Source organism: Pyrgilauda ruficollis, unplaced genomic scaffold (assembly GCF_017590135.1).
Source record: "Pyrgilauda ruficollis isolate IOZ18807 unplaced genomic scaffold, ASM1759013v1 scaffold8, whole genome shotgun sequence".
NCBI lineage: Eukaryota > Metazoa > Chordata > Aves > Passeriformes > Passeridae > Pyrgilauda > Pyrgilauda ruficollis.
The window spans coordinates 7,417,302-7,430,025 of record NW_024529932.1 but is presented as its reverse complement, the minus strand read 5'-3'; the positions used below and the strand labels follow the sequence as shown (position 1 = coordinate 7,430,025).

The window sequence follows — 12,724 nt, the reverse complement described above, 5'->3', positions numbered from 1 at the left end:
TCTGGCAAGTCTCAGTAATTATTTTCTTTCTTTCCTGACATTGCATTTATCCCTCCACTTAATGTTTAATTTTTTTTTTTTTTTTTTTTTTTTGCTTGAGAAGCGACTATTAAAAACTGCTGCTTGAGTTTAGTGATTTTCATGTCAGGAGTCTTTTTTTTAAAGGCACTGGCACTGGAATGTTAAACAGAATAAGTATTCTTGTTCTGCAGTTTTTATCTGTGGTATGTCTGGAGCTATGTATGATTTAGGTCTGACTGGTTCAGATTTCTGATGGTATTTAATCCAGTCTAGTTGGCTAGCTTTCTTAGGTGCTTACACTGACTTAGGAAAGTAATTGTAATTTTGTTGTTGTCAATAAACAGTGTGCATGCAGGCATGCTTATTTTCTTTTAGCAAATTATATTTCTGAAAACAAATGGAGCAGTAAAACTCCATCTTCCCAAAGCAGAATACTCTGTTACCTGCCATTTTTGTAGTGGCTGGTATGATGATTAGACCAAAAGAGGTATGACTAAAGACGTTTAAGAAGAATGTGTATTTTGATTCTTTTTGAGTACCGGAGAACACAGATCCCTGACAAATTATGGACAGGTGAAAAGGGCAGGGCGGTAGAATGATCTTACACTGTCATGTAGTATAAGCTTTGAAGCTCAGTAGTGCTCACTGGGGCGCTCCTTAAGTAATTGCACATTATATGTGTGAAAGTGAGACTAATAAGCCTTAAGAGTAATGTGACAATAAAGCATTTAAAAATGCGAGTGACTTAATAGTATATTTTTCAATTGTGGAAGCTTGATTTTTATTTCTTTTTTTAACTGGGAAAAATTTCAGGGATATGTGTCTTGGGTCCTGAATAATGAGGACAGCCAAGATGACAACTCCTTGTTTTGATTATTTTTCTATTTTTGTTTTAAGACCCACTGAAACACTTTGAAGTTGTTTAAAAATAAATACTGTATTAAGACCATCTCATATTATATTGCAGTCAAGTCATCATCCTACCTCAAGTTAAGTAAAAATAGCTGCCAGTGGAGGTCACAAGACATTGTTGACACCACATTTAACTTGGAATTCACTTTATTAAATTCTCTAAAATTAAACGCTGTATCCTAGCTACATTCTTGACAGTGGGCTCTGATGCTGCATTTGTACTGACTGGCACTGTGTTATCTGCTAAAATTTGCTTCCTGATGGAATGGTAGGAATGTTCCTGTGCACTGAACAATTAAGTGGCCAAGGTTATTACCTGCTGACGTGAAGCTGTGCTGTTAGCTGGAATAACAAAATAAATAAGCACATGTATTTTAACTCAGCAGAGTGGACACAGCTGCTGTGGGTAATGGATTGCTTCTAGTGTAGGCTGGAGGAGTCAACAACCTCCCAAGGCCTTTTGAGATCAGTTTATTCTAAGACTAACTTGATAAGATTGCTGAGCCACAAGAACCAATGATGATTCTTGTTCATTATTTCTTGTGACTAAGACTGGCAAGCAGGGACACTCACCCAGTATGACTGAATGAAGGGGACTGTGGTTCTGTGGGGAGAGTAGAACACAGATGGTTCTCTGAACTTGCCAGTAGGTATAAGTGGGCTACTTTCCAGACAGAAAAAGGATATTAAATGGTCAGTGGAAAAGAAGATATCAACTGAACCAATTAATCTCTGACTTCATAGCAAAATTTACTGGTAATTTTTTGGGGATGCTGAACTATGGTCTATTCAATGGAGAGTAGAAGTGATCTAAAGCAAAACAAAAAGAGGAAGCCAGTTCACATTTTGTTGTTTAAATGCTCTGTGGGATGTCGGACTGTTCACAATCCATGGGAAGAAGCTCCTTTTCCTGGGTGAACTGAGGACTTTACAGTGAACACTGGCTGTCTGCTGCATTGGGTCAGCTGTGAATAGTCAAGACACTTTCTGGTCTCCTGTAACTTTTGTTGGGCGGCTTTGGTAGGACTTGCTGTACAGCGCAGTTTCAGATTGCAGTGCACACAGATCTCTTATTAAAGATTTGTTGTTTTAAGCAGAAATGCATATTACAGAAAGAGGCCATTGATCATGTAGATGGGATAGAAATTCCAGTACGCATTTATTTTCTGTGCTCATTTGTCATTTAAAAAACCAGCAAATCTGTATTATGAAAGAAGCCTGGCAGTGTAGAAGTTATAATAAATGGCAGATAAAACTCTTCCTATTCCTGCCTGGAAAAATACTGTTTTCTTGGTTTGAAGCTTAGATTTCACCAGTCCTCATTATGTCACAAGGCCCAGAAGGTATTATGATTGGAAATAAAATTTTTCATGAATTGAGCCTGGTGTTGGAAACCTAAAACTGTTACTTTGTTTAAGAAATATGTGTAGAAAGAGTAGCTTATATAGTCAGAGTTAATGGTTGAGTTTTAAAACAAAGTATAAATTATTGTATTTCTGTAGAAGCCCTTGGGGGTAGATTTGGATATTAGTTTCTCTTTGTTAAAGGATGGTGTGTGGGTGAACATATTTATTTGTTATGTGTATCAGATTGAAACAGATCTGCTCAGAATAAAACTATCTATTCTGATATGTTTTGGATATATTTTTATAGATGTCTTGCACTTTTTTGTATACTGGAGCAGTGTAACACAGACAAATGCCTACATCAATTGAATGGTTTTTCCTTCACTTCTGTAGTTGTTTTAAAAAAAAACTGAAAACAGTTTCAAATCTAAATATAAATTACATACTAGAAATAGTAGAACTTGACTCTTTTTTCCTAATCCATCTTGTATTAAGCATGATTGTTAGGTTATTAGCTAATAATTCACTGCTTTTCTTTCAGTCTTTGCAGGGGCAAATCTTTGCTAGAGAAACAGGAGTCTGTGCTGCTTTTTGTATTTTGCTCACCAGTTTTTCTGCATGATGAAATTGTCTTGTTCTTGATTGTTTATTGAAACGAAAATTACATGCAAAGATTTAAGGAGCATTATTTTTGCAAAATCAAGTTGTCCAGATTATTTCTGTTCTGAGAAGGTTGTGAATGGTGTGTAGTGAATAAATGATTGCCTTACATGTGAGTAACTTGGCTTCACAGTGGAAGTAATTATTTGGTAGTTTTGTATTTATAGTTTTGCAAGTATGAGAAACAAAGGGTCCATTAGAAGAAGAGTGAAAATATATAATTAGAGTGTATCATCATGCACAAGCAGAATCAGGCACATTTATTGGGATTGGTTTTGATGCTGTTCTAAATGCTTAACTTACTGACTTAAGTGTTTTGAGGAGAGCAGTCTCTTACTCGCTTCTGGAAAATCTCTAGCAGATTTGGTCTGGATGAGAATGAGGCTGCTGAGCAGTTGATCTGGCATCCCTAGTGCCCAATTTCCTTTCTCTGAAAAGGTTTACTGTGGAGAGTTTCTGCAATGCTAAAGTATTCGAAGGTGGCTTGTTGGCTTGGAATGCAATACTTTTGGAAATGGGCTTTGATTTAAGCTCACAAGTTTTGCAATGATACCTTACTTCCTTCTATGTCTTTGGACAGATAAGATGACAACATATGTTGATGCTATCCATGCTAGCCCAGTTAGGCTAAAATTAGATCTTTAACCTAGTCAGCCTGGTAAAGTTCTATTCAAGTTACAGATTAAAAAAACAAACAAACCCACAAAATACTTGTTTTTGAGTATAGTGGTAAATGTGTGATGTCCAAAGTATAAAAAAAATTATACTTATTTTTCCTGCATGTTCATGTGTGGTAAATATCTTCAAAAACATTATCACTTCCTGTATAATGCATTTTCTGTGATGGGAAATACTCCAGTTCAGGAAACTGTTATGCAAGTATCTTTATATCTGTGACCCTCCTCCTCCAAATCTTATGATTATCTCATCCTCTGTTTTCTCCTTTGCCAGTTTTTAAAATAGATGATTTTTTCTTGCCAAGCAAAGCAGAAATACTGCCTTTAACTCTGGAAATTTGGCATCAACTTATATCTTCTGAAATACAAACGTTAGGGAAACATGTTGTAATACATCTGTTTGAGACAACCTGTATAACGTTTCCTGTAAAGTCTGCATATCCATGCACCTTATCCTTACGGTTCCCTTTTCATGACTTTTTTCCTACTGGATATTTGCTTTTAGAGCAGAACACTGGTGTCTGATGACCATCATGAGATGGTTCCCATTCCTGTTTTATTCTGTTATGACCACAACTCATATGTCCCTGAGAATTAAAATGACTGAACTGTATGTTACAATGGTCATGGCAAGGATGTAGAAGTACTCTGAATTAGTTAGGACAAGCTCAATTCTAGCTGCTTGGCCAGGTGGAATTGATTAACAATCAGTATATTTTCATTTATTGCCTTTGTGATAATGGTAATGTTTGCTTTAATGCCTAGGGGTATATGCAGCCATTGCCTGGATCTGATCAAGGATGGGTTAAGATAGGTTAAAATTAGCCAACAATTGAGTATCTATTTGGCCTGCATGAAAACCATTTTTTTCTCATCCTGTCTTCATTGGACTATTGCCATTCTATTTCTTCATGTTTGATACCAGCTGTTGGCTCAGGGTGATTTTTAGAAGTTTAAGATAGATTCTGTCATGCTGCATAAACTATCCTCTTAATTTTAGTGTTTGGGGGTTTTTGTTTTTGTTGTTTTTTTTTTTTTTTTTTTTTAATCAAGTGAAGCTATTTGGCAATGCTTTGTGTTTCTTTGCTAAGGAAATGGTGTTGTGAACATTTTAAAACCATTTTTCTCAACTTGTAATTAGCCACTACCACACTGTTGTAAGTAATTTATTCCACTTCCTTTTTGTCTGCCTTTGGCACTTGCTCTTGATTGTAGGCATCTTTCTTTTTCTCATCTGCAGTCACTGTAAATATAACCCTTTGCTTTATAGCACTAATGATGATTTTCACAGCTTCCTGCTTGTAAGTCGTGATTGAGTTGCAGAGAAGTTGTTTGCCTTTTTCAAACATATTGAAGTCAGTAGACTCTAGAAAACAAAGCAGATATGAACTAGAAGTGATTTTTTTTTTTTCCCTGAAGACTTTCTGCAAGTAAGATGCAATTTTCCATGGACTTGGAATAAATCATATATCCTTAGAGACTGTTAAGATCACAGTGCAAAGATGAGTCCCTTCTCTGGTTTCTTGATCACCTTGAAGACATGACAGGATATCATCAATTATTACACAGTCCAAGAAAGTTTGATTACTTTCAGGTTTTTAATTTACTTTTCTTCAGCAGAGTCAAAGTGCATACTTATTGGATAATAAATCACCAGAGTAAATTAGCATTTTAGGACAGATGTTTGGTTTTGGTGATGATGGACAACTTGGAAGCTGCAGTCGGCAAGAATAGGGAGAACTTCTAATATTGTCTCATCTGCAGAAGTCAGTGCAGTCTTCATCCTGCTGAAGAATTACAGTAACCAAGGTTGTTACTTCATTGCTTTATCATCTGTAAAGGTTTAAACATTTTATCTGTGTGCTGAAAATAATTACAGAGATGTTCCTTTGTTTGCTTTAGTGGAGAACTTTTATTCCTGTAGGATAGTAAGGGTTGTTCTTTTCTCCTGTGTTTTAGGCATTGTAATGGAAACAAATTTTGAACAGGTCTTACTGTTCTTGTTAGTGTTCATGCCAGTTTTTAGTAGCTTGTCCTTTCCTGAGTTTGCCAGTATGGAAGATTTTAGTATGAAATACGCAGAAGGAACACTTTGGAAAAGTTAAATTTTCCATTGAAGCCTCTCTCCTTGAGATGATCTTCAACACAAATTTTTTCTGATTAGCACATTATGAGTTTGGGGTTTTTTTTGGGGAAAGAAGATAATACTTTGCCCAACTAAACCTCCTTTTTTATAGGCTGTGTTTTGCTTTCTTTAACTGAACATTCAGTGAACAGATACAAACCTTCCCAGAGGGTATTTAAGATCCTTTGGTTTTTAGCTTTATCAATTCTGTGATGTTTTCATTTTTGTGTTTAGCTCTGGAGAACAGTGTTGTTATTAAACTATTTGTTTTAATTAAGTCATGATTGTGGTATAAAATGGGCAAAGACTGTTCCTCCTTAATTTCAAATATATTTAAACTATTGGCATTTAAAAGAGAGTGTTTCCAATACATGTATGGGAAAGGATTGCACTGCATCAGTAGTTACTAGATGTATTTCAGTCCTTTAGAACTTCTGAAGACTTAGCTCTGAGAAATTTTTTTATGTTGCTTTTTTTCCCCCTTAATAGGTAGCAAAAGATGAGAAAGTAGAGGTGCTTGAAAACTTCCTCTTTTTCCATCTCTATATTTTCATGTGATTGTTTCTTTACTTAGCTGTGGTACTACTTTGTCTACATAAGGGCTTTGCAAGACTTAATGTAAACATTGAAATAGTTGGTATCCACAGATACCAGATATAATGCTTGGCTTTTTTTGGTGAATTACCTATGGAATGTGCCTTTAGGATTTGTACTTTATGAAGCAATTACTGACTCAGCATACAATGAATTTAGCACTAATAATACAAAATCAACTTTTAAGGGTCAGAGTGAAGGTTTATCTGATCGTGCATCCTGTTTCAGAGTGGTCTCGTGGATACTGCTGGAAAGCTATAAAAACAAAACAAGCATAGAATGGTTTTTCCTCTACTGTATCATTGCAGATGTTGGTTTTGTGGCTTGTAGAGAGGATATCTGCACTCTCTGCCCTTTGAGTATTTCTTCTTGATTTATATGACACTGGCTTTTCACAGTGTTTTGCACACTGAATAAAATAGATATGATAAAGAAACAATTTCATAATGACAAGTCAGGCACTCTGGGGTAAGAAATACCACCAGCAACAAAACTACACAAATCCATACCTTTGGCTAACTTTAAGAAATCTGAAAACATTATTTGTACGTTTATACAGTGCAATCAAGACTTTTCTTGACAAATGCAAAGATTGTTAAGAGATTTAACAGACACTTTTTGCAGATATCAGATCATTCATGGGGCCCTTGTTGGAGTCCTATCCTTTCATATCCTCTGCTTTGGAAAGAAAAGCAGAACTGCCTTATTCTGTACTCTTAAATTGGTGAGACTGGTATTGGCAGCAATATTATCTGTCTTCCTGTCTGGGAGATAAAAGAGAATATTTTTGTCCTTCTTTCCAACAGTGCTCTGAGAGCTCAGGTTCTTTTGGTGAGTAATTGGCTGCCTTGATAGTATGATCATCAGTTTTTACAGTAAAATACAAAGTCCTCTAAGGTTCAGTGGCTTTCCAGGATTTCATTGCTTGTTCAGGTAGTGGCAGTATCCAACAGGTACCCACCTTGCAGGTATATAATCTGTAACTTGGTTGGGGTTGAGGTATATAGAACTTTTGTGAAAGGTGCACTTGGTCCATGTAAGCAAGTTCTTCCCAACCTTAGTTATTGTATAAAGAGTGCAAACATTGCATGGGATGTTAAGTCAGCTGGGACAACGTGCTTGGCAAAGATAACAAATTAAGACAAACATATGTATTGCTTTAGAATTCTTTTTTTGAAAGATTGTATAAGCTGATATTTTTTGTTTTGAGAACGTTGTAGGTCTACTAATGAAATGGATTTAAATCATTATAGTTTTTGTACAGTACCAAAGTACTCTTTATCAATCCATGTATAATCAGTAAATTTACATGATGTTGGCATGTAACCAAAAGTTTGCTCTTATATCACTTTTATTTACATGTAAAATTTCAAAATCTAGAATGTAAAGCTTAAAATTTCATGATGTAAACATTTACTAGACATTTATAGATGATCTTCAGAAGTTGGTATCCAAACCCATCATACATAGCATTGAAGAAAAAAAAAAAAATCCCAGGCATCCAAGAGCATTTTGTTGTGATTTTTCAAATTCATCAAATGAAAGCAGAAAGCTGTAATAAAAGCTGTCAGACTGTTTTAACTGCAGATTTTGTTTCTACTTGCATTGCTTACTGTGCTGTGACAGATAGTGTTTATAGTTTTCAAACAATTCTGCAGTACTGTTTTTGCCAAGTGATAACTGTTTATCCTTGAAGAAATGTGTGCTCCCTGTATTCCACTAGAAATGATTTTTATCAGTTATAATGGTATGATTCATGTTTGGTGTGCCTGACAACATCCTTCTGTGCTCCCTGGCCTCCCTAAAGAAGGGATTTTAAAGCTGCTCTACAGAGCAACTTACCAGTCTTGTTTTGCTTTGTCCTACACATTGGTCTCATCAGTTGGTTATGAGTTGAATTCTGTCCAATTCTGGCATATTTCTGAAATTCAGAATTCAGAATGGATTTTTTTTTTTTTTGTTATGAAGGACTGTGCAGTATTTTCTTATCAATCCGTACTCTTAGGAAGTATTTGTAAACATAAACAAGGAAACAGTGTATATGCTACAGTAGATACAGACTTAGTTGCCTGCAAGCTCATCAGAACTTAAACACATTGTGTTGTTTGTTTAGTAACGCTGTTGGGTACTTTTTTCTACATGAACGTCCTGAAGTCAGTAAATGTGCCAAAAGCAGGAACTGATATTTTCTTGCACAAAGAGAAAATGCTCAAGAAGATGCATTAAGCATAAATGAGCTGATTTTTTAATGTCTTTGCTAACCATGTATCTTGAGTAATTACCAGCTCTTCTACATTTGATACAGCTGTTAAGTGCACTGAAGAGCGAGTGCTAGATACGTTCTTATGGGATCAGTCTGATTGTGTCTTTTCTTTTGCATCTGGAAACTGCTTCTATAAATGAAAGAGCTCCTATTTTTATGCTTTTCTTTCTGTGATGTCACTGTGACCTGTTAGCTTTTACTGAACCTGTAAGAAGGGGTTGTTATTTGAGACGAAGGCATTTACCCTTTTATAACCTTTCCCTGTCTTTGGCTTGCAGAGTATGCAACCTACCTATTGCAAAATGCTGAATGCAAGTAGCTGGATTTTTCTAGTCCTATAGTCAAAGTACACTTTGATCAAGTGCTGTTTGTTTGCCACTAATACTTCAAACCGAGGGAGGAAAAGATAGGCAGGTCTGAATCCATGTTTTAACCCCAGATGTTTAGAACTCCAGGTGTGTTTTAAAATCAGCTCAAGTAGGGATATTGGCAAGTCACTTAACTGGTTTGCCTCTTCTTTTTCCTTTGTTAAGTGAGAGGTTTTGATTGTTTTTTGGACTGCTTATAAGGAATCAAATGTAAATTCTCACTGGCTGTTGAAAACATCAGCAAAAACAAATTTTATGTTTGCTTGTTTCTTTTTTTTCCCCTTTTGATCAGGTACAAAGAAGGTGGTGAAGCTTTGTTGGTATTGCTTCCTTCAGAAGAAAAAGGGATGGTGGAACAGCTGGCACAGAGGAAAGTACCTATCAGTGAAATCAAGTAAGTGGCTAACGGCCTGCCTGTTACTAAACCTTCTTTCTGCAAGAGTAACGTGTGATGAGTCTATGACAATCTTGATAAAGTGCTTTAATTGCCTGAAGCTGGACAAATCAGGGAAATGAGTTAGTTTTGATAGTGTTGTAGAAGGAAAAGACCTTGAGAGGTTACCTATTTTATTGCTGTACCCAAAGGCAGGATGAGCTGCACAAATCATTCTTATCAGATGCCAATTAATATATTCACAGCTTCCCAAAGAGACCTCATCCGTACTCGACAGTTACTACCATTAACATTTTTTTCTTCAAGTTTCTGATAAGACTTGTAAGTAATTTAAATGAAATATTTCTTTTGTCTTGTGCCAAGAATATATGGAAAGTGATGTATTCTCTTACTCTCTGCAGCTTCTTTTTATGTAATTGAACATGATAATGCTCTCTTTCTCTTTTGCAGATTAAACAATTACAATTTCTTTAATCTGTCCCTGTATGTTTTTATTGCTGTTATCATTTTTGTTTCTCTTATCTGTTTTTTCTTTAGTTCTGGACTATTTCTCCAACTTGTCATGACCTTTCTGAATCAGTTAGTTGAAGGACAGGAAGTAAAAGATGGTCATTTTACATACTAAAAAGAGGGTTTCAAGGGAAAGCTGTAAGGAGCTATGCTGTCTGTACAAATAGAACTGACTTTGAAGAAGTTGCATATAACAATACCAGGTAAAAATAAAAAAAAAAAACAAACACATTTCCATTTTCAGTTAAATGCAGAGTAATGGATATGTAGAAAACATAAAAACCCTAACTGTAAAAATATTAGAAGAAAAGACGACCACAAAAAAAATGATGTTAGTTTCTTATTTAGCAGCTATAGGTAGGAAGGATTTTATTATTTTCTGAGCCTGTCAGTCTGATGTTGAATTAAGAGAGAAAAGGGAATGTGAAGGAAATATGGAAGAATTGAAAAGAAGCCAGAAAATGTGATATCAGCCTGACTCCATTTTTAACACTTAAGTTCAGGTCACACCATGCTAAAAATTGTACAGCAGAGAGAAAAGAAATCAGAGAAGGATGACAAGGTAGAAAATACAAGTTTCTGTATGAGTGGATATGAGCAAAGCTAGGCCTGTTTTACTTTGAAAAGCTATGGATTGCATGTGAAGATACAGATATCTAAGCAAAGAAGGGAATTAACTATACCGAATTTCTGTGTAGAACAATTGTTTTTGAGAAGAAATCAAATTAGGATGAAACCTTAGGTGGTTATTTACACCTCACTGCTTAAGCTTCAGGTTTGCTCAAAATTTACAGGCTGACATTTCTTCAGAGAACAGAAAGAATGCATATAGCACTTTCTGGATGTATGGTTTAGTTTTATTTTTTAGATATTTTTGTTGTATAGGATATGCCATTTCAAAAGCTCTTCTGAACTGTACTTGTAACTGCTATTTCTGTGTAACAAACTGAGTATACAGCAGCTGGTGAAATAAACCCACCTTTTCTGGTTAAACATGTGTCAAATCATGTAGGATGTGAATGAACTTCAAACATAAACAATTTTTGCTAAAAGAGTGAAATAAGGACTAGAATGAAGTCCAACAACTACTTAATGACAACCCAAACAAAACCTCACCAACTGAATGTGGGTAATACCAGTAAAGGAACTGAAGTCTGACTTTCTTTTTTTCACTTAAGCATCATAGTGCTTTAAAACGATCTCTTGTATAACCACTGCAGTAAATTCTCTCTTTCCCAACTTCAACTTTTTCCTTCTTAAAATGATAGTTATTGAAGTAATTTATCTTTCTTTTATATTCAGTAAATAAATGTCTGATCTCATGCACATTATAAATATTTCCCCTTTCCCATTTCTTTGTCAGCTAAGCTTTTAACTTTGTAAGTAATAGTGTTAATTTTTTGAACAGCTTATCAAAGGAAGTGGTCAAATAATCTCTTCAGGCTGCATTTGTCCATGTAAATAGAAATCCTTGTTTTTGTACAGGGATAATAATACAATTTTAATAGGGCAAATATTTCACCCCCAATAAATGCACATTATATTTATAATCCAAGTTAGGTGGGTCTCTGTAGAGATGTTAATGGCTGCATCTCTTAACATATTGTTCTTAATCTGATGTTACTTAGATGGAAAACTCTGCTTCTTTCTTTTCTTTTTTTTTTTTTTTTAAATAATACTCCAGAAATTCATTCTTGTACCAAGCCACTAGGACATACGTATTATAAATACATTTAAGAAATATTCGTAATTGGAATCATTATTAGAAAAGTCAAGGGTTTTGATTGATAACATATTTTAACAGCCTGCCCCAAGATCCAGTTTTTCAATCTGCAAAATAAACTTTAATAGAATTTATAATATCATAATGAAGGGGAATACTTTCCCTTAGAATTGTCTGCCTAGTGTGTTGTGATTTAAAAGATGTAGCATTGTCCTTGTAAAAGGCTAACTGAAATCCTTAAAAAGTTATTCTTGTAATTACTTGTGGATTGCAAACCAATTTAATTCCAAAAGTTTTTAACTACAGATTTTCTCATGCTGTTTACTTCCAGCCAGTTTCCCAATTAATACAACCCCAGTGTGTTTTTTCAGTTTATAAATTGGTTAAGAAGTTGCATGAACCCGTGGATCATGTTCCAGATCTTGTGGTGAAGTCTTCTCCTGTTGTTTGTGCTTATTCACCTAATTATAGATTCTTAAGAATTCTAACTTGGTAATTAGAAGATAATGAGCATTGCTCACTGCCAACAGAGTTTAACTGTTCAAGTTTCAGAAATTCATTCTGAAAGCTTTTTTTCTAAAGCCTGTTTCTAAAACGTTGTATATTCAGGTGTTTGTTTGGCTGTTCTTATTAACCAATTGCCTGGTACAGTGGTTGTAAGAATGCTGTTACTTTACTTGTTTTGTATTTTTTGATTTGCATACTATTTTTGATGTTGTTTTATTTAATATAGACAGACCTTTTAAAACAGTTCCATAATTTGAAAGTAGAGAAAGGAAGAACTTTCCTTGATACCTGTTCAAAGGACTGGGGTTTAGGCTCTTTCCTTAATTTTCAGTTTTAGATCTAAGCTGCCAGGAGAGGTTTTCAGTAAACTAGTTCCTTGTAATTAACACAAGCTGCCAATTTATAGGTAGTGCTTTTAACAGTACATAACTTCTTCATTGTTCAAAAAGAGCAAGAGAAAGTGCAAAATATGCAATAATAAATACAATATCTTAGAGCATTTAAGTATGGCAAAATGGTACTCAGAAAGTATTAAATGGTTTGTACATTTTTTAAAGGAGTCTATAATCTCCAAGTTTTCCATGCAAGCTCTAAACTTAAATTATTTTTGATAGTATTTTGAGG

The 12,724-nt window shown here is 34.9% G+C and overlaps 1 protein-coding gene across 1 annotated transcript in view; it reads left to right on the top strand.

Annotated features, from left to right (window-relative positions):
* DDX10 (DEAD-box helicase 10) overlaps positions 1 to 12,724 on the top strand; it is a 153,382-nt gene that overhangs the window by 16,896 nt on the left and 123,762 nt on the right. Inside the window, exon 10 of the mRNA XM_041487417.1 lies at positions 9,259 to 9,360. Within this exon, the coding sequence (XP_041343351.1) occupies positions 9,259 to 9,360 (102 nt within the window). The remainder of the gene's footprint in view (positions 1 to 9,258; positions 9,361 to 12,724) is intronic.